The 26,418-nt window shown below is 56.0% G+C and overlaps 4 protein-coding genes across 4 annotated transcripts; all 4 read right to left on the minus strand.

Annotated features, from left to right (window-relative positions):
- Positions 1–673: 673 nt before the first annotated feature.
- TBX6 (T-box transcription factor 6) lies at positions 674–4,528 on the minus strand. The gene is made up of 8 exons (XM_060078265.1): positions 4,411–4,528; positions 4,094–4,328; positions 2,914–3,181; positions 2,686–2,832; positions 2,539–2,609; positions 1,298–1,371; positions 1,032–1,215; positions 674–948 (listed from the first exon to the last, which is right to left on the minus strand). Exons 1-8 carry the CDS (start codon positions 4,526–4,528, stop codon positions 735–737), a joined length of 1,311 nt encoding a protein of 436 aa, XP_059934248.1. The 3' UTR covers positions 674–734.
- Positions 4,529–5,680: 1,152 nt separating this feature from the next.
- Positions 5,681–9,381, minus strand: YPEL3 (yippee like 3). Its single transcript, XM_060078015.1, has 5 exons — positions 9,231–9,381; positions 8,377–8,559; positions 8,228–8,271; positions 7,908–8,016; positions 5,681–6,169 (listed from the first exon to the last, which is right to left on the minus strand). The coding sequence occupies exons 2-5, from the start codon at positions 8,491–8,493 to the stop codon at positions 6,080–6,082; spliced, it is 360 nt and encodes a 119-aa protein (XP_059933998.1). The 5' UTR covers positions 8,494–8,559; positions 9,231–9,381; the 3' UTR covers positions 5,681–6,079.
- Positions 9,382–10,684: 1,303 nt separating this feature from the next.
- On the minus strand, positions 10,685–16,614 carry GDPD3 (glycerophosphodiester phosphodiesterase domain containing 3). The gene is made up of 10 exons (XM_060078258.1): positions 16,269–16,614; positions 15,777–15,819; positions 15,406–15,541; positions 15,268–15,313; positions 14,988–15,106; positions 14,819–14,908; positions 14,365–14,498; positions 12,724–12,783; positions 12,572–12,623; positions 10,685–10,854 (listed from the first exon to the last, which is right to left on the minus strand). The coding sequence occupies exons 1-10, from the start codon at positions 16,405–16,407 to the stop codon at positions 10,717–10,719; spliced, it is 957 nt and encodes a 318-aa protein (XP_059934241.1). The 5' UTR covers positions 16,408–16,614; the 3' UTR covers positions 10,685–10,716.
- Positions 16,615–17,678: 1,064 nt separating this feature from the next.
- On the minus strand, positions 17,679–23,610 carry MAPK3 (mitogen-activated protein kinase 3). The gene is made up of 9 exons (XM_060120246.1): positions 23,521–23,610; positions 22,281–22,463; positions 20,262–20,451; positions 19,948–20,064; positions 19,533–19,647; positions 19,021–19,152; positions 18,751–18,860; positions 18,500–18,654; positions 17,679–17,791 (listed from the first exon to the last, which is right to left on the minus strand). Exons 1-8 carry the CDS (start codon positions 23,526–23,528, stop codon positions 18,532–18,534), a joined length of 978 nt encoding a protein of 325 aa, XP_059976229.1. The 5' UTR covers positions 23,529–23,610; the 3' UTR covers positions 17,679–17,791; positions 18,500–18,531.
- Positions 23,611–26,418: the final 2,808 nt, after the last annotated feature.

The raw sequence follows: 26,418 nt of genomic DNA on the forward strand, positions 1-26,418 counted from the left end.
CGGCTCAGGCCAGTCAACTTGCCCAGAGCCTCCTGGTCCCCATCCAGTGACAGTGACCGCTCCTGAGGGCTTCCTGAGTGCTAGGTAGAGGGGCGGGTTCTCAGGCAGCCCTATTTAATTCTCAGAACATTGAGTGTCAAGACACTGATTCCCCCGTTTTCCGGAAGAGGAAACAGGCCGGAAGAGTGCTGATTTACACGCACAAGGTCAAGCAGCTGGAAATGACAAGTTTAGACTGGGGCCTGGGTCTCCTCACAGAACCTGTGCTCACCCAGCCCCACTCCGGGCCGAACACCATTAGCCCAATGTTTCCAGAACACTGATGTCTTCCGAGTTTTATTAACAAAAGATACTCTAGTCCTGAGAAGAGACCGGCTTGGCTTGCACTGGGGTGAAGGGGTAGAACTTGCCGGGCCCAAGGGTGAGGCTGGGAGGTGGGAGTGCTGGTCCCAGGTCCCATTTGGCCAGGCAGAGCCTCCCTCCATTCACACTGAGGTGAGAGCCGGGAAGGGGAAGCTGGCCCCAGCTGGACTCCCAGCGGCTTAGCCAGAGCTTTGAAGCCAGAGGGGGGTGGGAGTGAAATCAAAGTGTGAAGTGGGGTGGGGGAGGCCTGAGGCAGCCATTTGGCGTGGGGGATGGGGCCAGTGGAAGTGAGGGGGCAACAGGCCTGGGGGAGGGGAACTGGAGGTTTGTGATGGAAGACGGGGAGGGAGGCAGAGGGGCTTAGCAAAGGTTCAGTACATTGGTTTGGAGCCCACATCCAGGTAAGCCCCAGGCCCAGGGTAGGGCAGAGGGAAGGGGCCCCCTTGGAGGAAGTGCGAGGCAAAGGACGCTGGGGGTGCCGCTGCTGGGTATCCTGAGCCTGCTGGCCCGGGCTGCAGCTCCAGGAAGGCAGCTGAGTAGGGGGCTGGGCGCCCAGAGTCTGGAGCCTCAGGGAAGCTGGGGTTCCTGAAGTGCAGAGAGGTTACCAGAACAGGAGAGAGGGATCCCCAGCCTGCAACAGCCCAGCCCTGTGCCCTTGTCCCACTCACCTGGTCGGAAGGTGACCAGGGGCCCCATGGAAAGCTGCAGGGTGAAGAAGGTAGGCCTCAGCACTGGGGCCACCACAGGGAGGAGCTGGGGCCGGGGCAGCTTCCCCGGGCGCTGGGGCCTGCTCTGGATCCGACTCACGAACGTCCCCACCCAGTGTGGAATCACAGGGACCACCTGGTGCATCTGGGGAGACAGAAGGGACAGTGTAGGCCAAGGAGGATCAGCATCTCAGGCCTGGCCCCATCACCACTGGGACTACACTCACCTCCACTCCCATAGGTCGCTGTGGCTACTGGCTCTGGGCCCCGCAGTTTCCTCTTCACACGGGCGTCTCGCTCCCTGGGGAATAGTGATGATGGTGATGATGATGATGATGATGACGATGATGATGATAATGGTGATGGTGATGATGGTAATAAGAGCACTTACCAGGTGCCAGGCATTTCACCCAGGGACCCTATCAGGTAGGTGCCATTATTATACCCATTTTACAGAAGAAGAAATGGAAGGCCAGAGAATTAAATGACTCGGAAATAGCAGAGCTGGGATTTATTCCCCACTTAGAACTTTCCAATGGTTTCCTATGGCATTTAGAATCCATGGAAACTCCTTCCCAAGCAACAAGGCCAGGGCATGCTCTGATCCCAGCTCATGCCACCTTGTTCACTCTGCCCATCTCCACTAGCTGCCTTTCAGCCACAACTCTGGAATCCCCGTCTGTCCCCTCTTCACCTGCTTTACTCCTTGTCTCAGTGCAAGCACAACTTCCTCCAAGGAGGCCTCCTGACTTCCCACAGCACCACGCGCCCTCCCTGATAACCTCTGTCAAGAGTGATGCTGTTACATTTGTTAGGGTGATCCTTGAATTAATATCTATCTCTTCTGCCTGACTCTAAGTGTCTTGAGGGCAAGGGCCAGCTCTGAAGGGGTTAGTTAGAAGCCAGTGTCCTAACGAATGAAACCTTTACAGCCCACCATAACCTGGCTACCCATCACCTCTCTCACTCCACACCCGCCATACGGCAGGCATGCTCCCACCTCAGGGCCCTGGCATGTTCCCAGATATCCACCTGGCTCCCTCCCATACTTCCTCCAAGTCTTTTCTCAAATGTCCTCTGAGTGAGGCATTTCCAGGCCTCTTATCTAATAAATACCTCTCTCCAGTCCTTCTGATCCTCCTTGCTTGCTTTCTTTTCTCTTTAGAACTTATCCCTAACATGTTATATAATATTTATTTCTCTTGTCTACTTGTCTACTCTGCCCACTAGAGTATCATCAGTTCCATGAGGGCAGGGGCTTTGGTTTGTTCACTGTTGCATCCTCACTGCCTAGAACTGTGCCTGGCACATAAGCTGGTGCTAAGTAAGTATTTGTCAAATCAGTGAGTGAATACATGTTTTTACTTACATTGTGTTCCTGGCATCCAGCACAGTGCCTGGCACACAGTGGACGATTAATAAACATTTGATGAATGAACGAGTGAATGAATGAATGAATGATGCCCACCTCTTACAGTTTCTGCCATTCTCCCGGAAGCCCTTGGCAAAGGGGTTGGCTGCGATCTTCAGTTGTGTGATCTGGGGGTGCACATCCAGAGTCAAAACTCCCACAGCCTGGGCAGGGCACGCCACCCCCTCAAGCAGGGTCACTCACCCGTGGGTTCTGGTAGGCTGTCACGGAGATGAACATGGTCTCGGGGAAGCGGAAGGAGGCAACGCCCCCCCAGTGTTGGCTGCAAAGCTGGGCGGCCCGCACCAGGTGTATGCGGGGCTGATACTTATGCATGGAGTGCAAGATCAGCTGGGAGGGAAGAAACAGGAGTGACCTCCTACCCTGGTCCCACCCCCAACCCTTATCCGGGGGTCCCAGCCTGGGCCTCACGTGGCCATGGGGGTCCAGCGTGCTGTTGGTGAGCTTGACACGATGGAAAGACACAGGCTGCCGCATCCAGTGGGCACCGGTGGCAGGGGAGTCAGGATGAATGTAAACGCGGTCAGGCAGGCGGGGCTCTGCCTTGCCGCTGGGCTCCCAGCGCCGGCCCTGCCAGCGGTAGCGAGCCCCGTCCACCGGAACCACATCCAGAAGAAACAGGTAGCGGGCCTCGGGATCCAGGCCAGTGACTGATACTCGGCAAGCAGGGAACATGCGCCTGGACAGGGGAAGGGACGGGAGAGGCCTGGAGCTACCCAGTGGCCAGCGGTGGGCACAGCACCCGCAAGGGGGCATAGCTACTGGCTCACACAGTTGTCACAGAAATCGAGGGATGCAGAATCAGAACTCAGAGGGCAGGATCTTAGAGCTATAAGCTTGTTTCATCCCATTTTACAGACGAGAAACAGGACCAACGGGTCAGGTGATCTGACCAGAGTCAAACAGCAGGTTAGGAGCAGAGTCTGGACTCCTGACCCCCGGCCCCTCAAACTCCATTTGCAGAAGCAGGAGTGACACACTCTTCTTCTGGAAATCTTGCCAGGAGGCTTCTGCTCCCCACCCTGGTCTCCTCGCTTGATCTCCAGCACCAGAATCTACAGCTGCTGGACAAACTTGCTTCAGAGAAAATAAAAAGGGGACTCACCACGCTAGTGCCTGAGCTCCTGGCCTAGATAAAGACCGCACACTGACCATATCCCTGCCTCCAAGGTGACCCCTGATCCTGGCCAGACTTCCCTGATGCTGGTCAGTGGCTGGCCCTTGACCCCAGTCATAGTCTGAATGCTGACTCTAGGCACAGACTGACCCCTGATCTAGGCCACGTACTAACTTATAACCCAGCCCGACCTTCTGCCCCTGGCCCAGACTGACCTAGGACCCTTGCCATAGGTTAGTCCCTAAACCAGCCACAGACTCCACAGACTGACCCTTGACACTTGCCACAGAATGACCCCTGGTCCAGCCACAGAAGAACCCCTGACCCAGGCCACAGTCACACTCTGAACTCAGGCAGAGCTCTAGCCTCCCTAGGAATCCCCACACCTAGCCCCATCACCGGGGACTCTGCCTTTCCCAAGAGACCCCCACCAGGAACACACTGGGTCTTCGGACCCTGGCCCAGCCCCCTCACCTCCCAGCTTTGGTGATGATCATCTCTGTTCCCACGGAGTTGAACTCTTTCCACAACTCCCGGTTCTCCAGGCTCAGGCTGACTCCAGGGAGTGGATGAAGGCCCTCTGGGGCTGGAGGGGGCGGCTCAGTGCCCAGGGTTGGGGGCAGCGGGGGTAGAGGTGGGGGAGCGGCCAGAGTTCGGGGAGCAGCCTCAATCCCGGAGAGGAAGCAATCCAGTTTGGGAGTGTCCAGATCTGGAGATGGGAGGAGAATGAGCCAGCCGAGGGCCACAGCCTCCACCCCAGTTCCCATCCAGGAGCTGCTCCTACTGCTCACCGGGGTAGCGGTAGCCCTCTGCCAGGGCAGGCGGGAAGCTGGAATCTGCTCCGGGCTGGGGGGCCCCTAGGCGGTAGCCGGTCCCCAGGGAGGGGTACAACTCTCGTGGATGGTACATGGAGTAGTCCAGTCTGGCCTCAGGTCACGCTGCCTAGAGTGCCCCAGTGCTGAGAGATGCCCCCTTTATAGCTCACAGCTCAGCCCCTTCCAGACCCAGGATCACAGCCCCTCCCCTCTTTGGGGCCCTGGAGTTAGGCTGGGGTGGAGACCCCTGGGGCCTGGAAGGGGTCCGAGAGGGGGCCGGATACCTGGGTACCCTCCCCTCCTCCCCTCCCCCCCAGGCTTCATTAGCCCCGACCCCCTGCCCCCTCATTACATAATTAACTCCTCGGCCTGATTGATCCCCGGGGCTCGACAGGGACGCAGTTTGGCGCTTCCGGCCAGCTGGTCCCCGTTCCCACGGGGGGAGCCCCGGCTAGGGATAAGCTACTGAGGGGCGGGGCCTGGACCCTGGGATGGAGCCTGGAGTCCTGGGGCAGACCTTGGCGCCCCAGACTTTTCTGGCAGGTGAACCCACCCCTCCTTCACTTGTTGGATGAGACGGACGAAGCATGACTGGAGGGAAGGAGCAGGGCTGGAGGGACGCGACCAGAGCTTATTGTTAATGCGGGGCACCGGGGACCTCAAGGAGTCCGCAGACGAGGCCTGAACTCTGGAGTCCTTCCCAGTTCCCATTCTGAAAAACCTTCAGCCTCGGCCAAGTCTCAAAAGTTTAGAGACGCCGACAGCTCGACGGTCTCTGACCGCTGACGCCCGGGTTTCCCAGAAGGTCCCGCGTTGGGGAACCCTCGGAACTACACTTCCCAGCAGGCTCAGGGCCGAGGTTTGGCGCGAAGGAGACAGGCAGGTGCCGCTGGGGCCGCTGGAAGTTGTAGTTGGGAGGAGGAGGGGCGGTGAAACCCGCGGCGCAGTTGCCTCTCAGGAGAGCTGCCCCTAGGCGGCGTCAAAACGTTTAGGCTGAGAAGATGCAGATCAGCTGAGGTCAAGGCCTAGCGAGCTAGAGTGGGCGTGGGAATCTCCACCTGCAGTGAGATCTGCCCCCGGTGCTAGAGAAGGCAGCTGAGCCCCAGGAGCGAAGGCTCCCATATTTGACCGCCGTGCCTACCACCCCATGTCTCTGGGACTCAAAAGGGAACAGGTCTATAGAGGCAGGAATCTGCATTTGAGTCCCCCCCTTCCCGGATTCCACGTGAGCCTGGGGCTGTCTCCACTCCATGGTTTTATTATGTACAAACGCTACAGAACAAGGGGAGCAGACACGTGTGGGGTAAGAGGTGCCCGGTGGGAGGAAAATTTCACAGGGCAGATGGTGCACTGGGGCCAAGAGAGAAGCACACAGGCCATATCTATAGGGCAGGCGGGGCAGGAAGGGGTTAAAAATGAGATCCAAGCCAGCCAGATCGCAGGGAGGTGAGGGGGTGTCGTCCACCTTGTCCACCTTCTGATCTCCCCCCAAGGTCACAGTGCATGCAATAAAATATATGTACAGGAGCTGGATCCTTCCTCTGCAGAGGCCCTGATGGTCCAGAGCTCCGTTCGGGTGAAGGGAAGCCAGTGGCGCCCCCTGGCGGCCAGGCAGGGCTGGAGCCACATGCATCAGGAGCAGGGGTCAGTCCCAGCCATTGTCTTTGATCATGTGGTTGAGTTCAATGATGTACTTCCCCTCTTTGTACTTCTGGCTGCTCTCGAAGGCCTGTTCCTGAAAGGAGGGGAGAGGCTGTCATCCCTGGAGCTAGGGCCTTACCAAAAGGAATAGGGGCTGGGGAGTGGACATGACTGGCCTCATTTTACATATGAAGAAACTGTCAACCAGAGAAACCAAGCCACCTGCCCACAGACGTAAAGCTGGTAAATGGCAGGGCCAGGTTTCTCACTAATAGGGGATAGACAGAACTCTCTGAATCATAGGTACTTTTTAAGTACTAATGTTGGCTCCAACAGAGAGGATATGGAAGGTTCTAAAAGATCCAGGGATGGACTTCCCTGGTGGCGCAGTGGTTAAGAATCCGCCTGCCAATGCAGGGGACACGGGTTCGAGCCCTGGTCTGGGAAGGTCCCACATGCCGCGGAGCAACTAAGCCCGTGTGCCACAACTACTGAGCCTGTGCTCTAGAGCCCGTGAGCCTAGAGCCCTTGCTCCGCAACAAGTGAAGCCACCGCAGTGAGAAGCCCACTCACTGCAACAAAGATTAGCACCCCCTCGCCGCAACTAGAGAAAAGCCCGTGCACAGCAACGAAGACCCAATGCAGCCAAAAATTAATTAATCAATTTAAAAAATAATAAATAAAAAAATAAAAGATCTAGGGATTACAAACTGGTAGCCTGAGGGCCAATTTTGGCCTATACATGTGTTTTGTTTGGCCAACAGAGAGTTTAATAAAAATAACTTTCAAACAGTAAAATACAGGGCAGTCCACGCTCATTCCAGTTTGCCAGACTGACCCCCTCTCCAGATCTATGTTGCCCCTTTTGCAGATCCACAGCATCTGCTTGGCCCTGCAAGCACTTGAGTTTTTGATCTCTGGATCAGGCTACTTCTTTATTTTACAGAGGTCCAGAGAGGCCAAACCACCTGTCCAGGGACACAAAGCAAATCTGTGGCAGGGCCAGGGGTGAACTCAGGTCAGGGTTCTGTCTCTGCCTGGGGCGGTGCCTCACAGAGGCACCACAGCTCCAAGAGATGCCTGAGGATTCCTGTCACTTGCAGTTTCCCAAGAGCATCTTCTTTTGCTGCATCTAATCTGATCCCCGTAACAATTTTGGGTGCCAGGTGGTGGCTTTATCCTCCACTGCCAGATAAGGAAATGATGCTCAGGGTGGTGAAATCAGACCCTGAACAACAGCAGTGGCAATGAGGGCAGTGGAAAAGGAGGCTCATGGACCCAAGCTCCATGTTGCTGTGGGGTCTTGGGCAACTTCTCTGATCCTCTGAATGGCAACAGAAGCTGAGGGGTCAAGGGTTTGGAGTTAAAAAAAAAGACAAAACGAGGATTCTGGTCCCTATTCTGTTACTTACCAGCTGTATGACCTTGGGGAAGTTACCTAACATCTCTGGGCCTTCCTTTCTTCTTCTGTAAAGTGGAGATAATAACAGACTACCTACAGGACTGCTGTAATGAGTGAATGAGATAAAATATGCCAAGCACATAACAGTGCCTGGCACATAAGCATTCAATAAACGGTAATTCTCATTATATATCCTCATCTCTAAAATGGGAATGTTTGTGCCTGTGAGGAGAAGGAGGAGTTAAGAGAAAAATTCTAAAAGCCCTTGCAGGATGTGAGAGAAGAGAACATGGTCAGGGGATGAAAAGATAGTTTGACTTGGGTGAACTGGGCCTATACACCCTGAAAGACTACCAGATGACTGCTGTGAGGAGGAGGTGATATGAGGTCAGGTCAAAGGCTAGCCTGGGGTCAGAGGTCACTGACTCACATATTTCCAGCCCAAAGTGGTCTTGCAGTTTTCGCAGTGGATGTCAGCAACAGCATGGAGGCCTGTCAGCAGCACCCGCTCCTCGGCTGGCCCGCAGCCCACGTTCACCCTGTGGGGACACGGGGGCAGTCCCAGGGAGGGTCCCCACCATCACAAAGCCCGCCTCTAGCTTGCATCCTACTGTGTCTGTCCTTAGCATCCAAAAGAAAGGCGATCAAAGCTTCCTGCCCAAACCAGGGGACTCTGAGAGTCTCAGTATGATGCCAGGGGTCACAAGTCACAACAGAGGTCAGGGAAAGAAAGGGAGATTGAATACTCACACAGAGTTGAAGAGGTAGGCACGCCCCTGACTACCCTGGAAGGACTAAAGGGTGGGAGGGAAAAAGGAGGGGATGTCAGGGTTCTTGGTGGGGAGCTGCCAGGCAGCCCCTCTAGCCTCCCAGTCCAGCCCCAGCTGTGACCTGGTTACCTTGGAGATGAGGTCGTCGTGGTTGGCCAGGTGAGCACGGCAGTGGGCACAGCTATACCTCCGGTGACAATCATCCAAATAGGCCTGAAATGTCTTGGGCTTTGAAATCCGCACCATGGCGGGGGCCGGGGGCAGTGGCCCCACGCGGGGAGCGGCCCACGGGGAGCAGAGGGAGCCCAGTGCCTGCAGCGGAGGGAGTGGGCTGTCAGGACCCGGGCCACACACATGCAGGCATGCCCTGGACCACGGGGACTCTCTCTGTCACACTTGGCTGCTGTCTCCTCTCCCTAGAGCCAGCAGCCTCTCCAGGGGCCAGAGCTATCTGAGTTTTGACTCACTGAGGAGTCCTCAAGTTGCATCAATGGGGAAACTGAGGCTAGGAGGAGCCCAAGATGAGTCACCCACCTGCTTTCAGCCTCACCCCCCGCTGACCTGGCAACTGAAGCTGGAGGAAGGGGCTCTAGAGTGGATGAGCTGTCAGTTCTCCGTTTAGGGGGAACATGGAGGGGGTTAGGAATTGTATGGTCCTTAGGACCTCAGCTGAACTGCCGGAGGTGGGGACGACTTCACTTGAGGCACAGGGAGTTCACCTGGGGAGAGGATGCCTCACCCTCCTGGAGAAGGCAGGAGGCCTCAGTGAAGGTGGGGGGTCACCTAGGAGGGGACGGGCTCTTACCTGGGGGCGCTGAGGCCTTGTCTATGCCGAGGGGATCTTACCTGCATCGCGGAGCCTTACCTGAGACCCTAGGGCTCACCTGGGGCGCGGGGACGAGGGGCCGGCGCCGGGGGGGAAGGGGGCAGTGCTCGCCGCGGGGGCGCGGGGTGACGCGCAACCCTGACTTTGCGGGCCTCACCTCGCCTGGGCGCGCGGGGGTCCAGTCCGCCGGGGTGGCCTGGCCTGCGAGTGGGGGGCGCTCCTGGTGGGCGCCGTCCCCCCCACCCCGGCCCGGGTTCGCAGCCTCCGCGACTTGTTTACACCGAGACCAGCTGCTGCCGCCGCTGCGGCGGGAGGGGGAGGGGGAGAGCCTCTGGTCCCGGCGGCCGCTGTGGCCAATCGGCGTGCAGTATGCAAATGAGGGGGCGCGTCACACAGCGGCCAGCGCAGGCCTGGGCTGCCCTTCCCCCCTGCTCCTGGCTCAGGCCGGCCCGGAAGTGCGGTTGCGGCCCGAAACCCAGCCGGCCGGCCCCACGGCCGGGGCCTGGTAGCCCCCTTTTCCTCCCGCGGTCCTCGAAGGGACGAGGATCTGAGGTACCTGACCTGACGTAGGGTTAGGAAGGAGATGGTGTCTGGCCGCACGCCCCGGGAAATAATAGTCAAAATTATCTGCGTTTATCCACCGCCCGTGCCCTACTCCCTTAATCCCCGCAGCAATCCTAGGAGACAGCTTCTGCTATTGTTCCCATTTTACCGGGAAACTGAGGTCCACAGAGGTCTAGCAGCTCTCCAAAGCTTATTCAGCTGATAAGAGGTGAAGCTGAGATTCTCACTTTGGCCCGATTCCATGGTTCTTGCCACAGCACCAGGGCCAGGTTTTTGGATGGGAAGAGCTAAAGGTATCCATCTGTGTTAGGACCCTGGGAGCCAGCGCCTCAGAACAAGCCGATTCCTACTGTTGTGCATCACCTCCTCCCGGCACTCTCCTCTGATGTCCTGCCCATCCAGGCTGGGTTAGGTTTGCTTTCCCTCTCACCTCTGAACTGGGTTGAAAATGACAATGTCCATTTAAACATGTGCCTGCCATGCTAGGCTTGTCTTGTTCCCTGCACTGGCCCCAGTACCCAGCCTGGCCTATAGTTAATAACTTCTTTGTGAAATATGTGATTCATTAAATGAATAAGGTAGTAGGGCTAATGAGGGTTGAGGAATTCGAGAAGCTTCTGGAGTGGGACACCTGGTAATGGAAGGTTGGAATGGCTGAGGTAGCAGATGGGCCAGCCATGCCCATCCTCTGAAGCCAGGTGATGTGGCTCACAGGGGCAAAGCAAGTCTCTTGCTGTGTGCTTGGGGCTCTTAATGTCCTCAGGAGAATGGAACCATTGTCTGTGCCTCTGAAGGGGCAGGGGGCCTTGCAAGGGACATTCCTGAGGAGAGTGGAGGCCAGGTTGGCACAGGGTGTGGCATTACTCTGGGTCTGGAATGTGGTAGAACCAGTGGGTCAGGGTGGTTAGGGCCTCAGACTCTGGCCCTCAGCTGGCCTCTTCTGCCACAAGCTGCCATCTTTGTAGTCTTCTAGGATATAACCCCTCACACCTTCCCCCACTCCCCAAGCACAAAGACGTGACTGAAAAGAATACATTTATTGGAGAAGAGAAATAGAGGAGAGGGTGAGCACCTCTGGGTTAGGAGGCCAGGGCAGGTGGTCCATGGTTGTCCAGGTAGCGCCTCAGGGCTGTCGGGTAATCAGTTATGATGCCAGTGGCCCCCAGGCGGAAGGCCACTTCAAAATCTGACTCTTCATTAAGGCACCAAAATACCACCTAGTGGGGAGGGAGGGGCTTGTAGTTTCCCAGCAACTTTACCTAGCGCTTCCCCTTGTATCCAGATGCTGGGAGCTCTCCTCCTCTGTGGAGACCTCCCAGCAGTGCTATGCTGGAGCTGACTGTCACATTTTCAGGAATTTTGCAAACTGGTTATTAAATACAGCCATTATTAAGTATTACATTATATAAACATACAATTCAATAAATTATATTAAAAACAAAGGTAATAAATACTCAAAACTCATCACTTCCTAACTGTTTTACCACATTTTACTGTTACCCATGTTCTGGAGGTTGTCTACATCTATCGAATGTATAAGATGGAAATAATATATAATGGTGTGCTACCACACCACACATCTCTTCCCAACTCTGTTCTGTGAATTCATGTTGGTAGCCTGAAATTGGCCAAGGTGGGAGTATATATACAGCAGGGAAATTACCTAATGTTCAAATCAAGGGGTTTCTTTCCCCCTGGGACAGCCGGTAGTGGAATGTTTCCCAGCCTGCCTCCCAGCCTGCCCATATCCTGCTGCTCTACATCTTCCCTGCCTTCTGAGTCCTCTCCTGTGGGCACTGAAGTAGGTGGAGCTGGTATTTGTACCCTGGGCTAAGTCACTGGATGGACCTCTCAGTTTCTTAATTTCACAAATGAGAGTGATGGTCTAACCTCCCAGTATTATGGTGAAGACCGTGGAGCAGGAGGCCTGACCTGAAAGAGCTATGTCATCCCCATGCCTTGCTCACCCCAACATCCACTCAGTGGCGAGTCCGGCCTGTCTGTGACTTCACCCTTCCGTCCATCCCCGCTGCTGCCACCGAAGCCTCAGTCCTGTCGGTGGCAGCATCAGGCGCCTAGTGAGACTCTGCTTCCACACTGGCCCCCACAATCCCTTCTCCACGTGGTGGCCAGAGTGACCCTCACTCGACAAGGCTTAATTGAATCAGGTCTCTCCCCTGCTTAAGGCCCTCTCCTTTGGGCTGAAGCCCAGGTTCCTTACTGAGGTTCACAGGCTGCCTGCCACAGCCTCTCCTGCCTTCTCCAGCTCCCCTGGTGCCACTTCCTCCAGACTGCAGCCTGGTGGGACCCCTCTCAGTTCCTCTGCTGGCCTCTTGCTTCTCATGACCTCCCCACATGCTGAGCCTCCTGCTGAGATGCTCTCCCTTTCCCCTCCCTGCCAGCCGGCTCCTCGCTGCTTCTAGGTCTTCTCTGACCCCACAGACCACAGCACTCTGCTTCCTTTCTGTCCACTGCCTGCCCCTGCGATGCCTGCTTTTCCTCTTCCTCTGCCCCTGATGGTAAGCTCCCTGCTCCTTCCCCAGGACCACAGTGCCTGGAACTGTGTTCTCAACACAGTCAGTTCCCAACAAAGGTTTGCTAATTAAATGACCTGGTCAGAGCTGATGCTGGGCAGGTTGGAGGAGGGGGGTGGCCTGGGCTGGTTTTCCCCTTCTCTGGTCTCTTCCCAGCCCCACTCATCAGGGATCAGGACAGTTCAATACATCATCATTATCGTAACGGCTAGCCTTTATCAAGCCCTTACTAAGTATCGGCTACATATCCAGAAGAGTTAAATATATCATTATCCCCATTTTACAAATGAAGAAACTGAGACACAGAAGGTGATCTGCCCAAGTGACCCAGCCAGTTAATAAAAGAGCTGTGACTGGAATGCCGTGCTGGGCCCACACTGTGAACGACCCACTTGCTCACCTGCACCCCTCGCTGCTCCAGGTGTTGGATCAGACTTTTCCTCATGATGAGCCTGGTGGGGGGCGGGGTAGCAAAGGCTGTGATGAGAGGGGACTAAGGAGAAGGGCGGGTCTCTGTGGGATCCCTCCACCCAGCCTTCTCGCCCACCTCACCATTTGGAAACCACAGCCACCAGCTGATTCAGCCCAGAGCAGGAAAATGGGAAGTAGGTCCTGTGGAGAGGTGGTGTTGTGGTCAGCCCCTTGGGTCTCTCTCTGTCACAGGGGTGGGGTGGGGGCGGTAGTGACCGCCCCCCAACCCATATAACCCCACTCCCTCTAGAAGAACCTTTGCAGCTGCCCAGAGGAACAAGTCACCCATTGCTCAGTGACTTCCTACTCCGGTAGCCTTGACTCCATGCTTTGAGCGTGTGCCCCTCCCCTCACCGTTTTACAGAAGAAGAAACTGAGTCTTGGAGAACTAAAGTGACTTGCCCGAGGTCACATAACAAATCCATGGTGGGGCCAGGGCCAGGACCCAGCTTGATTCCCAAACTGTATACGCAGCTGGAGGTCCTCCTGGTTAGGCCTGACCAACTTCCTGAGACCAGACAGCATTTTAATCGGTCGGCTACTTGTCCCTAATTGTTCCACTCCAGAGTGACTTTATTATTATTTTTTTAATGATGAATTTTTTGTTGTTGTTGTTATTGTCGTTTTTTGTTTTGTTTTGTTTTGTTTGGCTGCGCTGTGAGGCATGCGGCATCTTAGTTCCCCGACCAGGGATTGAACCCGTGCCCCCTGCAGTGGAAGAGTGGAGTCCTAACCACTGGACCTCCAGGGAAGTCCCGGGGTGACTTTAGAGGCTTTCACGGTGTCCCAGGGCAGGCTCTGTTGTGTGACCTTGGGCAAATTACAGAACCTCTCTGAGCCACAGATTCTCTATGGGGGTCATGATTCCTGTTATCTCCTGAGGGTGCTGCAAGGTAAGGCTCAAATAAACTAAAGGATGTGAAAACACCTTGCAAATCCTGGATAAAAAGTTAGGTACACCAAGTTTGTAGTATAATGATCTCTTTGTGGCAAGGGATGATGGGGGTGGCTGGGAGCTTCCCTCAGGACGACAGAGGGGAGCAGAAAGCACTGGGGCCGCCACAGAGGAGGTCTCAGAAGGCAGAGGGAGGGTCCCGGCCTGAGAGCTGGTGAAGTATCCAAATTCCTGATACTTTGCCCAGCTGTTACTTTGTTAATCCTTGTCCCCAAGCAGGAAAATGCTTGCCTTTCTGTTTGAGAATCAGAATGATGCTGTAATTAATAAATATTTGTCTTCCCACCCAGACTGTAAGCTCATGAAGGGCCTCTCCCCACCTACATTGGTCTTATTTACTAGTGTAAGTGCACCTGAAACAGAGTAGGCATTCAATAACTCTTTGTTGGATGACTAGATGAACAAATGAACCCTTGTCCTAAAACTCCATCCAGATCAACGCACATTTGCATAGGATTTCAGGGGGTTCATGTCCCCCTCAGTATTCATGAATGCTTGGTGAGACCACTGTCTTCAAAGGACCCCGGATGGGAGATTATCCTTGAGGGTAGCCAGGGAGCTGGGGACACTGGATCTCCTGCTCCACACGGGACCCTGCACAATGAGGTCTGAAGTGGGGGGTGTTTTTTTTTAAACTCTTAATTTTATATTGCAACATAATTGATTAACAATGTTGTGTTAGTTTCCGGTGGAGGGTGGAGGAGGGTGTTTTTGAGGACAGAAGCCTGGGGGAGAATGAGGAAGGGAGACGGGGACCCTGTAGGTACCTGTTGATGATGGTGGGCAGGAAAGAGATGAGGAACCTCTCAGGGATCGAGATGAAGGGCAGCAGCCCCAGGTAATAGAGCAGCAGCACCCAGAATCCTCGGCTTTTTGTGAAAGCGGTGGGCATATTGGGGTTCTGGAAGCCAAGGGGAAGTGAGAAAGGGGATCAGTCTGCTCCTGCAGAAGCAGAGAGGACCCTTGGGCTGCACAGTTTTCAACATTCAGGAAACCCCACTACCTGCAGGATCAAAGCCACATCTTGGCCCAGCGTTCCAGGCCCAGAGCCCGCTCCCTGTCCCTCTGGCATGCCTTTGCTCACACACCTTCCCTACCTCCCCCACTCTCCAAATCCCACCCCTGGAGACTCTGCTCAGGGCTCCTGCAGAACCCCCAGACCCCTCTGGCCTAAGCCCGTTTGGGAGGGGCAGTGGGCGCAGGGAGGGATAAGGGACTCACAGCGGCCTTGCACTTCTTCATGACTGAGCTCTTCCCCGAGGCCCAGATGGTGATTTCATCGCGTTCATAGTGCCTCACCAGGCCCGCTATCTGGGAGGAGGAGGAGGTGATGGAGAGTCAGGCCTCCATCCAGCCCTGGGCCCTTGCCCATGCCTGCCCGCAGCACCACCTTGCAAATGAGCTCTTCATTTTGCTCTTTGACTTCCACGCTCATGGGCGTCCGCGGGAACCTCCGGAACATGTCCTCCAGACGCACCATGTGCCTGTCTGACCCGCGTGCAAAGTGGCCTGAGGGGTTGTGGGAAGAAGGATCAGAAAAGGATTGCTGGGGGGGGGGGTGCAAGCCCGGGGGGAGGGCGTGGGTCCCAAAGGGGAAAAGAGGGCAGGAGGTTGAGGCCATGACCCCACTCTAGCTGGCTCAGCCCGGTGCTGACAGCCCACACGCTCACCCGGCGAGAAGTAAACCTCCAGCTCTTCCTTGTAGAGGGGCAGCTCCTATAGGGAGAGCAGGGAGCATGTCACCAGGAGTCACACGTGGAGGCACGGTGGTTCTCTGGGCACGGCTGGGGTGCTGGGGCAAGGCCCACCTCAAAGTCCAGGCTGCCCACATCCCTATTCACGCCTGACTGGCGGGACAGGTTCTTGTCGTGTGACACCACCACCACGCCATCCCGAGTCAGCTGGCAGTCAAGCTCCAGGAGGTCGGCTCTCTGGGCCATGGCGCTATGGGAGCGAAGGTCAGTGAGTGGCCAAGGGATGGGGGATGCGCCAGACAGCAGGGCGGTGGGGATGTTTAGGGGAACATGGGGCAGTTCTGGCCGGATGTGCAGGCTGTGCACTGCATGACTCCAAGGGGCTCCAGTCACCCAGAGCAGGAAGTGAACAGCACCCCTTAGCGTCATGCCTCGTACAGCTGGCACAATCTTACCCGGCAGCTTGGCCAGGCAGGTGGACTCACTTTTCCATGGCCTCCATGGTGTTCTCCAGGCGCTCTCCAGATCCTGTGTGGGGCATCTAGGGTGGGTTCCTGCGGCCTGGCCCCCGCCCCCTGCCTCATCAGCCCCAGGCAGGCCAGGTTGAGCAGCCTCTTCTTCCCTGTTCCACATCCTGCCCTGCCACCCGGCTCTCCGCCCACCTCGAACTCTGCCCTCCTTTAATATCCTGCCCTTTGCCGATGCAGGGGACACGGATTCGTGCCCCGGTCCGGGAAGATCCCACATGCCGCGGAGCGGCTGGGCCTGTGAGCCATGGCCGCTGAGCCTGCGCGTCCGGAGCCTGTGCTCCGCAACGGGAGAGGCCACAGCAGTGAGAGGCCCACGTACCGCAAAAGCAAACAATCAAGAAAAAACATCCTGCCCTTTGGACCTACCCCTCTCTGCTGTCCACGCTGGCACCTGCCTTGCTATCCATCCTCAGGAGCCCCCACCCCGTCTACCCCAGCCCAGCTCACCTCCCCGGTGGGCCCCCAGGCGGGGACAGAAGGCTGAAACCCATGGCGTATGCAGCAGGCGAGGTCGGCGCAGGAAGAAGATGGAGAGCATGACATAGCTGCTCAGGGCGGGCAGGGCGTAGTACAGCAGAGGGCTCATGGCCGCGCTGCTTCTTCAGGCTCTGGCTGCCGCAAGCTGAGCCATTCCCGATGGACTGTGGTGCCTCGCTGACTGCCCGGCTGATGTAGGCTGGCTCCACCACCGGCTGCCACCACACCCCTTGGGACCTGCTGAGCCTGCTTCTGGCCTGAGGCCAGACTGCAGGGTTCAGCTGGGGTTGGAGTAGAGGCAGGAGTAGAGGCCAGGCAGCTCTGGCCCGCGTACCCCCAGGCCCTTCACACACCCCAGAATCCCTCTCTCCGTGGCCACACTGGGGAATCAAGTCCCCCCCCCGCCCCCCACCAGCTCTGCTACAACACTCCCCCTTCCCACTGGTATGTGCGCCCAGGGTATATAACATGCCACCCCTTGCCATTTCCAGAGAAGCCGGGGGTGTATAGTGTGTTCCCGAGTCACTCCAGAATCACCCCCAGCCAGTTAAGACAGGAAGCCATTAGAGCGGGGACGGAACAGTGACTAAGGGGGAGATTGACCCCACTCCGTCTAGGAGTCTGGAACCCCTTACCCTCCCAGCCTCAACCCTGGCCAGCGGGGGAGCCAAAGGCCACCGCTCCAGGTAAAGCCACAGGTGGGAAGCAGCGGGGCTGGAGACTCAGTCCTCAAAGCAGCAAGGGTTATGGTCAGGGCATCGGCGAACACAGACAGAGCCAGGGCCATCCATAGACACACCTCTATATTTATATATTAGATACAGGCACGGGGTGGGCAGGGGCACTGGGCTCTCCATGTGCCCCCGCCTCCACTTCTGTTCACCCACACACAGAAGCAGCGGGGACGTTAGATGTGGCAGCTTTGTGGGGGAGGGTTTAGGTCTCCTCCTCAGGGACACTAGTCCTTGAGCCTTAGGAATGTTCCTTCAGGGAAAATGGGGTGGGGTCTTAATGAGCTGAGTGGGGCAGGGCTGGCCCAGAGTCCCCACTCAGTGCCCTCCGTGTCCCTCCCCCACTGCCCCTCAGTAGGTCTCGGGGCAGCCAGAGCCCTTGAATTCCAGAACTACCAGAGACTGGGAGAGCCGGGCAGACGGTGGCAGAGCAGCAGAGGGGAATTGGCTTTGGGGCCACCTGAGCCCCTCAGGTGAGGGGGGAGGGCGCGTTGGCCTGCCTGAAGCAGGATGCCTGAGCAAAGCAAAGGAAGGTGGCCAGGCCCGCCCTCTGCCTCGACCTGGGCTGTCGGGGTCTGGGCTGGGCACAGAGTCCATTTTCTAACAGTCCAGCAGGGGAGGGGCAGGCAGGAGGCAGGGCCTAAACAAAAAGGCAGGCAGGAAAGGAACCATTAGCACCCTTGAGCAGACCTGCCAGAGCCCGACCTCCACTTCCCTCATTTCGTCCTCACAGCTGAGTGTGATGCGGCTGGGTTTCCTTATCTGTGAATGCGGATGACATTAGTACCCATTTCAAGGTACTGCTATAAGGACTAAGTGAGTTAATACATGCAAATCTCTTACAACAATGCTTGGTGCTCGGGAAGTGTTTGCTCTCATTATCAGGACTGTGTCCAGGAAACTGAGCTGCAGAAAGGTGAGGTGTCTTGCACAATATCACACAGCCCTTATTGAGTATCAGAGCCGGGCTTTGAACCCAGGTGTGTCTGCCTTGCTGCTATTAGGCCACAGCTGGCCAGAGACAGAGAGGAAACTAGAGGAGGGACGGAGAGCAGTGTGGGTGGCGGTAGCCCCAGCCGGGTCCCCCAAAGGTATGGGAACTGCTGACCTGGACGCCAGGTGTGAAAAAGCCTGGCATGTGGGTCAGGCCGGGTGCTGCCGGCTCCTCCCAAAGCAATCACTGCCCCACCTGCCTCTCTGCCCATCCTGGGGGAGCCAAAGCCTGGCTCCGCTCCTCAGATGGGTGAGAGGGGGCCCTCAGTGACCTGGGGCTGGAGTGTGCAGGGTGTGGACAGGTGGGAGACATGTGGGGCTGGGCGACCACAGGTCTGTGGCTGAGGCAGGCTCTGGCCCTTCTGTTGCCACCGTACACGTGGCGCATGGACGTGAGCAAGCTTGTGACTGCGTGGAGGCATGCTGGGCACCCTGGTCTCAGGGTGAATCTGTGCATGGGTGGTGGGGGGCACTCACCAGGCCCCAGGGAGCAGAGGCATCTGACCAGGTTAGGGGGCCTCCAGCACCCCAGGCTGGAAACGGGCTGTCTCCTGGAAGATGAGCTCCTTCAGCCGCTCCTTGGGTAGATCATCCAGCTCCATGTCGAAGGTGAAAGGTTCCTCGGCCACTGGCTGGGGTGGCAAAGAAGTGGGGAGGCTCAGGACAGGGACTGAGGGATGCCCACCCATCCACCTACCTGCCAGCCCTGCTGCTGGTGGCTGGCCCACCTCATCTGTTGGGTCGTAGTACTGCTCCAGGTAGGGGTGAGCCAGTGCTTCTTCCACTGTGATCCGTTTGTTGGGGTTAAAGGTCAACATCCGGTCCAGCAGGTCAAGAGCTAGGGAAGCGCAGGTGTCAGGGGTCAAAGGGAAGGTCAGAGGAGCTCCCAGAAGCATTGCTTTTCTTCTCTGTGTCCAGAGGCCCAGGTAGCTACTGGGCTCATGTACCTTCTTCTACACCCGGTTTTTATCACACACCAGCCCCCAAGTCTCTCTCACCTTTGGGGTCTGACTTGGGAAAAAGCTTGGCCCAGGCCACCTTGGTCTTGGAGGGTAGAGACTGTAGGTAGTTTCGGGCCTTCATGTTGATGATACAATTCAGGTCCTCCTGGGAGGGGGAGCCCAGGATACCTGTAGGTGAAGCAGGTGACTTGGTGAGCAATCTCTCCCTTCTGGGAACAGAAGGCGCCAGGAACAAGAGCCTCCACCAACCTGCTCCAGGCCACCAGCCAGTACTATGGTGGTGAAGAGCAAGGGGTCTGGATTCGGGCAGCCCTAGGTTCAAATCCCGGCCCTAGCACTTCCTAAGCATGGGGTGTATGTAGCCTTACTGTTCCCGTCTATCAAATGGGGACAGTATCTATACCTCAGTGAACTACTGTGAAATGCTGTAGGGGCCCCACACATGGTCGTCCCCCTGACCTGACTCCCACAGACTCACTGACCCTAAAGAAATCTCACCTCCAATAAGTGAAATCTCCCTCCCACTCAGCTGGCCAGTCCCCCCTCACCCAGAATGTGGTTGAGCTGGTCCAGGTAGTGCTTGCCCGGGAAGATGGGCCGGTTGGAGAGCATCTCAGCCAGGATGCAGCCCACAGACCAGATGTCGATGGACTTGGTGTAGCCCTGGGGAGGAGGAGAAAGTGGTGGGCTCCTGGGCCAGCCTCAACCTGTTGTTGAACCAACCCTGATGTTTGGGCCTACCCACAACCCCCGACCGAGGTTCAACACCAGCCAGGGAGGCAGAGGGCAGAGGCCCAGAGGAGCTAATCCACAGTTTCTTTCCAGAGCCCAAGGACCAGAATAATGTGACAAGACCTGGGGGTAGACTTCCTGCATCATGGGGGATCAGTGCCTGGCTTAGAGGCGGCTCCAGGGCTTTGTGGGACACAGCCCCTTCCCTTCAGGGGTGGGTGGCCCCCCTACCTTGGAGTTAAGCATGATCTCTGGGGCCCGGTACCAGCGTGTGGCCACGTATTCCGTCAGAAAGCCAGTGTGGTCGTGCTCAGGATCGGCGATCCGGGCAAGACCAAAATCACAGATCTAGAATGCAAGCCAGGCTACTGAGCTCGGTGCTCAAGGCCTCCTGGGCCCAAGTAATCATATCACCGCGTCTCTGCCCATGCTGTTCCCTTTGCTTGCGAAGGGAACTCTCCTACCTATGGGGGGGGTGGTGGTACTGGGCACCTGCAAGCCTGAGACCCCAGGGGTAGGAGGAGACCGGCCCTCAACCCTCTGACCTTAAGGTCGCAGGTGGTGTTGATGAGCAGGTTGGAGGGCTTTAAATCCCGGTGGAGCACGTTGGCGGAATGGATATACTTGAGGCCCCGCAGGATTTGGTAGAGGAAGTAGCAGATGTGGTCGTTGCTCAGCTGCTGGCTTTTAAGCAACTTGTACAGGTCTGTCTCCATCAGGTCTTGCACAATGTAGCTGAGGTTGGTGCCAGAGACCCCCCAGATGGGGGCAGCGAGAGGCACTTGGTTAAGAAGAAGAGCCTTTGGTGAACAGGTTTCATATCCCTCCAGCTGATGCCCCTGGGACTCAACAGATTTGCCAACTCATATCATGAGCTGGGCAAGGCCCATACTTAGCAGTAGGGCTCAAGGCCTCTGCCGGATCTCAGCCAGTGACCCTGACCAAAGCACTTCAGTTCTGTGGCCTCAGTTTCCCTACTGGGAGAATAGGGCTAATAAACTGTGGGAAGCAGGAGAATGTCCCATTTAAGAGCAGTAACTCTGGAGTTCACCTGCCAGTGTCTGAATCCCCACTGCCCTGCTCATTGGCTTTATGGCCTCAACCTGTCTGCACCTCTATTTCCTCATCTGTAAAGTAAGGGAAAAAAATTGTTCTTTAGAAAGTGGTTGTGAAGATTAGCTGAGAGATGACCCACATAGAGCAGCCAGCCCAGGGCCTGGCATGTTGTAAGTGCTCGGCAAACACGAACTAGTACTGCTGTTATAAAAGCGTGAGCCGCATGGCTCTTGAGAAGGTTAAATGAGATAATGTATGAACACCATCTGGCATGCAATAAATGTTTGCTTAAAAATAAATGCCTGCGTTATGGGAATGGTTTGTGCAAGACGATGAGGAGAAACTCCCCACTGCACGCTCCTACTCAGGGTGCTTGGCCATACATCCAAAGACAGAGGAGTAAATGTCCTTTTATATTCTAAGATAAAAAGACTACACATAAATAAACAAATAAATGTCATGTGGTTTGTTTCTGGAAGACTAAATTAGGGCTGTCTTTCAGAATCAGCCTCCAAAGGGCCTTCTGAGAACACCTGGACCAACCCTGCTGTTTTAAAGATGAGGGGGCCCAACACGATGCAGTGACCTGGTTAAGGTCACACGGCAAGCTGGGGGTGAGTGTGGAGATTTCCTGCCCACGGTTTGTGGTGGAAGCTGCAGACGGTGCAATACTAATCCTCACTCTTGGGTGGAGGACTGGGACTGGCTGGGGTGGGTGGGGCAGGGGAGAGGTGATGGGTGTTATAAGCTGCTCACTGAGCCAGGCAGGAAGTGGACAACAAACTAGGAAAGCAATATGGGGGGAGGGTAACAAAGGCAAGGCTGTCCCTCCCGGGGCAAGGTGCAAGTCCACAGAGGATTGGGGTGGGGCTCTGGGCAGGAAGTCCCAGAGAGAGGACAGGTTCTCATTTGGGGGAAAGGAGGAGGTAGCAACAGAAGCACTTGATTTTATTGAGGCTTTCTGAGTCTCGGTTGCCTCATCTTTGAAATGGAGCTGATGAGACCCATCTCATAGGGCAGTTGGGAGTTAGAATAAGAAATGTCAAAGCACTCGGCTTGCACTGCACCAGACTCATAGTAGCCCCTCCAAAAAGAGCAGTTTTCTTCCTTCCTGCCTTCCTTCCAGTCTGAGGACCCAGAGGAGAAAGAATCACCGTCTGTTAAACAAAAAAACTGACTGTGGGCAGAGGCTGGATCTCATCACAGAACTGCAGATGTCAGAAGACAAAGCTCCCATAGAGACCATCTTGCCCAGCCCCCTACTGAGGCAGAACTCAGAGAACAGACTTGCCCAGGGCCATACTGCCTGGCTGCAGCAGGCCAGGATTCATCTGAGGCCTCCCCGTCGTCCTCTTACACTCTGTGGCCTCTTTACTGCTGGAAAGTTTCTTTTACTGGATTTGTTTTGGAGGGTGGTAGGGAAGAAGGAAACAGAAAACAAGCCAACATTCTCCCAGCCCAGCTCTGAGGCTGTGCCTGGCCAGCCATCTGGCCAAGGTGAAGGATACACATCCCTCATGGCTTCCAGGGTGGGTGCCCGCAGAATGTCTCGGATGCCGATGACGTTCTCATGGCGGAAGCGCAGCAAGATCTGGATCTCTCGCAACGTACGCTGGCAGTAGGTCTGATGCTCAAAGGGGCTGATTTTCTTGATGGCCACTCGAGTCTTGCGCACGTGGTCGTAAGCTGAGCTGAGAGGGCCAGAGATGTTGTTGGCGTGGCCTTACGAAAGGGGGAGTCCAGGCCTGGTGGCCCCACCCAGGTCTTGGCAGGGAGGGGAGGGAGCAGGAGAGGCTCTGGCCAGTCATAAACAATGCTGGTTCCTTCCTGCTGTGAAGGCCTGGGATCTCCAGGGAGAAAGCTGGGGACCAGCCAGGCAGCCCTTCAGTGACTTCACAAACAGAGGAAGAGACTGACCGATCACTGACTTCCCCTCTCCTCAACCCTTTCCATTCTAGTTGCCCTGACCCCTCATCCTCCCCTTCCCAGGATGGGCTCCCTCAACCCAAGGCAGGTCCCGGGGGTGGGAGGTGTGGAGGACGTACAGTGAGGCAAATACAGTGAGAAGGAGGGAATCATAGGAGGGACTGGAGAGAAGGGATAGGCAGAGCAGGGGTGGGTGTCAGGGGGAGGTTCCTGGGCTGCAGAGTTATTCCCAGATGAACAAAGGCCCAGAGCACCCAGTGGGGCTGGGAGAACTCACAGACCCCTCTGAAAAGTTGCAGGAAGGCATTCCTGGACCCCTCATTGCTCACTGGGTCCCTGGCCCCAGGCCCAAAGCCCCACCCCACCCTGCCTAGCCCTGAGCTCTGCTCTTTTCTCCCAAACTCCTTGGCAAGCCTCACTGAGGGGGGATTCCAAGGCATCCTCTCCCCAGTGAAGGGTCCTTCACTCCTTCACTAAGGATATTACCTCCCCCAGAAGACTTATTCTCTTCTCCTCACCCGTGTCTATAGGGTCCTCAAGGTCCCCACAGCTCCCCCACATATACTCAGATGCCCCTCTCTTTATTACAGAATGGTGGGTTCAAAGCTCCCAAGCCCCCTCTCCTTAGATTTTACGCAGCGCCCCCTCCCCCAGAAAGCACTCAAAGGCCCTCTCCCTGGGACGCTTCCCAGCCTCCTGAAGCCTCAGCTTCTTCAGGATGCTCAGAGTCCCCAAGGCCCAGAGAGCTCTCAGCAACCCTCCCTGCCCCCTCCCTCGGAGCCCCCTCCCCAAAGACGCCCCCTCCCCCAGAACGCCCCTCACCTGACCATGCCATACGCGCCCTCGCCGATGTACTGCAGCTGCGTGTAGCGCGGGCCCACGTCGAACGGCTGCCCCTTTACTATCTCTACTTCCCCCGGGACCCCCGGGCCGACCCCGTCAGTTCCCCGGGGCTCCCCGCCCCCGCCCCCCTGAGCCGCCGCCGCCGCCGCCGCCATCTCCACTCCTCCCCTCCCGCCCGCCCGCCTCCCCCGGCGGCCCCGCCCGAGGCCCCGCCCCTTCCCGCCCGCCCTGTCACCCGCGGAGCCTGGCGCGCCAGGCCCCGCCCCCGCCCGTCCCCGTCACGTGACCCCCACCCCGCGCCCAGCTTAAGGAGCCTGGTCCTTGGCACCTGTCGGCTCCGTCTACTCCAGTCAACCTAGAAGCTCCCCAGGACCATCTTGAGACTGTCCAGACCCTCCCCCCGAATGCAGACCAGTAGGGCCGCCCGGTGACCTCACCCAGAGCCACCCAGCAAATGAGTGCTGGACCGGGGATCAAGACCGGGCCACGTGGCCCCACTGCCCCTGCCAGCCCCACTCAGCCGGAGGAGTGGCCCGGGCTTCGAGATGGAACCTTAAGGGAACCCTCACCAGCCCTCTGGAGTTTGGCCTCCCGGAGCCAGGCCCGATGCTAAGTGATCCAATGCATATTTCACAGTGGCGGTGGGAGATGGATGCCTCACAGATGTGGCGTGCTTTTCACAGATGAGGAAACTGAAACCTGAGCTGGACAAGGTGACTTGAGAGCTGGAAAACCCAGGCTTCCAGACTCCCAGCGTAATGGCTTTCAGAAGGAGGCCTATCTGAGTGGGCTAGGGACCTGGCCTCAGCAACCAGGCTGTGCCTGTATCCTGAGGACAGATACTCCCAGCCTATCCTTACATGGAGAGCAGGGGAGAGGTGAGAGAGCTGCGTTGACTGGGTTTGGTGAAAATATACTATTAGGTTTTTCTCAAAAACAGCAAGATAGCTAACGTTTTTGTTGTAGTTGGGTTTGGCAATCCTGTCAAGATCATCATCTTTTGATTCTGTACTAGACTTTACACAATACTTGGTCCACTTCAGTTTCTTCATTGGGACAACCCCACAATGCAGATGTCATCTGCTTTTCTGAGCTGGATGAGCAGGAGCCATGTCTGTCTTGTTCATCGCTGTATCCCCCACCCCTCACCCCTACACTCAAACTCAGACCCTCAGAAAATTTTGAATGGATGAATCGACTCTTACAGAATGGGAAACCTGAGAGTTGGGGAGCTGAGACTCAACATGGTATCTTCTGACACATAAGTAGAGGCTCTTTTTAATTTCATTCTGTCTCCCGGAATCATAGTCTGTTAAAACTGAAGAGAGGGCCCTCAGAGACCATCCAGTCCATCTCCCTCACTTCACAGTGAAAATGTGAGCTGGGACCTTCACAGAAACACACCTCCTAGGCTTAAGTAATGTTGTTTTTGTCTTCCTTAGAAGCTGGGAGTAGGTCCTTGTATGCATTAAAGATCAAGAGACAAAATGGACCTGTAATTATGATTCTGAAATTGCTCATACTTAGATCTATGGTGAGGCTCTAATTCAGATTGAGACCAAGTTGCTGGTTCCCAATAACCCACAAGTCAGTGAAGGTTCAAGAGGTGCTAATTAGGACTTCCCTGGTGGCGCAGTGGCTAAGAGTCCGCCTGCCAATGCAGGGGACACTGGTTCGAGCCCTAGTCTGGGAAGATCCCACATGCCACGGAGCAACTAAGTCCATGTGCCACAGCTACTGAAGTCCGTGCGCCACAGCTACTGAAGCCTGCACGCCTAGAGCACGTGATCCACAACAGAAGAACAACCGCAATGAGACGCCCGCGCACCGCAACGAAGAGTAGCCCCCGCTCGCCGCACGGAGAGAAAGCCTGCGTGCAGCAACGAAGACCCAACACAGCCAAAAATAAATAATTAATTACTTTTAAAAACAAGAGGTGCTGGGCTTCCCTGGTGGTGCAGTGGTTGAGAGTCCGCCTGCCGATGCAGGGGACGCGGGTTCGTGCCCCGGTCCGGGAAGATCCCACATGCCGCGGAGCGGCTAGGCCAGTGAGACATGGCCGCTGAGCCTGTGCGTCCGGAGCCTGTGCTCCACAACGGAAGAGGCCACAACAGTGAGAGGCCCGCGTACCGCAAAACAAAAAAACAAAAAAAACAAAAAAACCCAAGAGGTGCTAATTAGATCCTTTTTTTTTTTAGTTATTCATTTGATAAGCTATTGAATGGTACTGTGTGCAAAGCTCTGAGCTAGGCACTAGGGCTGATAAAAGATTACTGTATGGTGTGAATTAGTGGTGAAGAGCAAGAGCTCTCTGGTGTCAGATTGCCTGGATTAGAATCCCATCTTTGCCACTTGCTATGTTATCCTGGACAGATTACACACTGGCCTCTCTACTCATCGAGTTTCTAATCTTAAAAAGAAATGATAGGACTTCCCTAGTGGCACAGTGGTTAAGAATCCGCCTGCCAAAAGCAATTATACTCCCATAAAGATGTTAAGAAAAAAAGAAAAGAATCTGCCTGCCAATGCAGGGGACATGGGTTCGAGCCCTGGTCCTCCAGGAAGATCCCACCTGCCATGGAGCAACTAAGACCATGCGCCAAAACTACTGAGCCTGCACTCTAGGGCCCTCGAGCTGCAACTACTGAGCCTGTGTGCTACAACTACTGAAGCCAGCACACCTAGAGCCCATGCTCCGCAACAAAGAGAAGCCACCGCAATGAGAAGCCCGCGCACCGCAACGAAGAGGAGCCCTGTGGCAGCAAGAGAAAACCCATGCGCAGCAACAAAGACCCAACGCAGCCAAAAAATAAATAAATAAAATTAATTAATTAATTAAAAAAAGAGAAAAGATGCACATACAGAAATCAATTTAAT

Source organism: Mesoplodon densirostris, chromosome 16, assembly GCF_025265405.1.
Source record: "Mesoplodon densirostris isolate mMesDen1 chromosome 16, mMesDen1 primary haplotype, whole genome shotgun sequence".
Lineage (NCBI taxonomy): Eukaryota > Metazoa > Chordata > Mammalia > Artiodactyla > Ziphiidae > Mesoplodon > Mesoplodon densirostris.

Bases quoted from the DNA above. Each gene is read 5' to 3' on its own strand.
- TBX6 (XM_060078265.1), bottom strand. From the start codon at position 4,528: ATGTACCATCCACGAGAGTTGTACCCCTCCCTGGGGACCGGCTACCGC. The intron at 2,610-2,685 runs GTGAGTGACCCT...GTGCACCCCCAG, and splicing joins CAGCCTACCAGAACCCACGG to ATCACACAACTGAAGATCGC. The intron at 1,372-2,538 runs GTGGGCATCATT...ACTATTCCCCAG, and splicing joins AATGGCAGAAACTGTAAGAG to GGAGCGAGACGCCCGTGTGA.
- YPEL3 (XM_060078015.1), bottom strand. From the start codon at position 8,493: ATGGTGCGGATTTCAAAGCCCAAGACATTTCAGGCCTATTTGGATGAT. The intron at 8,272-8,376 runs GTAACCAGGTCA...CCCACCCTTTAG, and splicing joins ACGACGACCTCATCTCCAAG to TCCTTCCAGGGTAGTCAGGG. The intron at 6,170-7,907 runs GTGAGTCAGTGA...CCCTCCTTTCAG, and splicing joins CCACTTTGGGCTGGAAATAT to GAACAGGCCTTCGAGAGCAG.
- GDPD3 (XM_060078258.1), bottom strand. From the start codon at position 16,407: ATGAGCCCTCTGCTGTACTACGCCCTGCCCGCCCTGAGCAGCTATGTC. The intron at 15,820-16,268 runs GTGAGCTGGGCT...TGCCCCACACAG, and splicing joins CCTGGGGGCCCACCGGGGAG to GATCTGGAGAGCGCCTGGAG. The intron at 12,624-12,723 runs GTGAGGTGGGCG...GCCCCCCACCAG, and splicing joins GTGGCTGTGGTTTCCAAATG to GCTCATCATGAGGAAAAGTC.
- MAPK3 (XM_060120246.1), bottom strand. The intron at 20,065-20,261 runs GTCAGAGGGTTG...CTTGCATTCTAG, and splicing joins ACACCACCTGCGACCTTAAG to ATCTGTGATTTTGGTCTTGC. The intron at 19,153-19,532 runs GTGAGGGGGGAC...CTTCACCTACAG, and splicing joins CCAGCTCAACCACATTCTGG to GTATCCTGGGCTCCCCCTCC.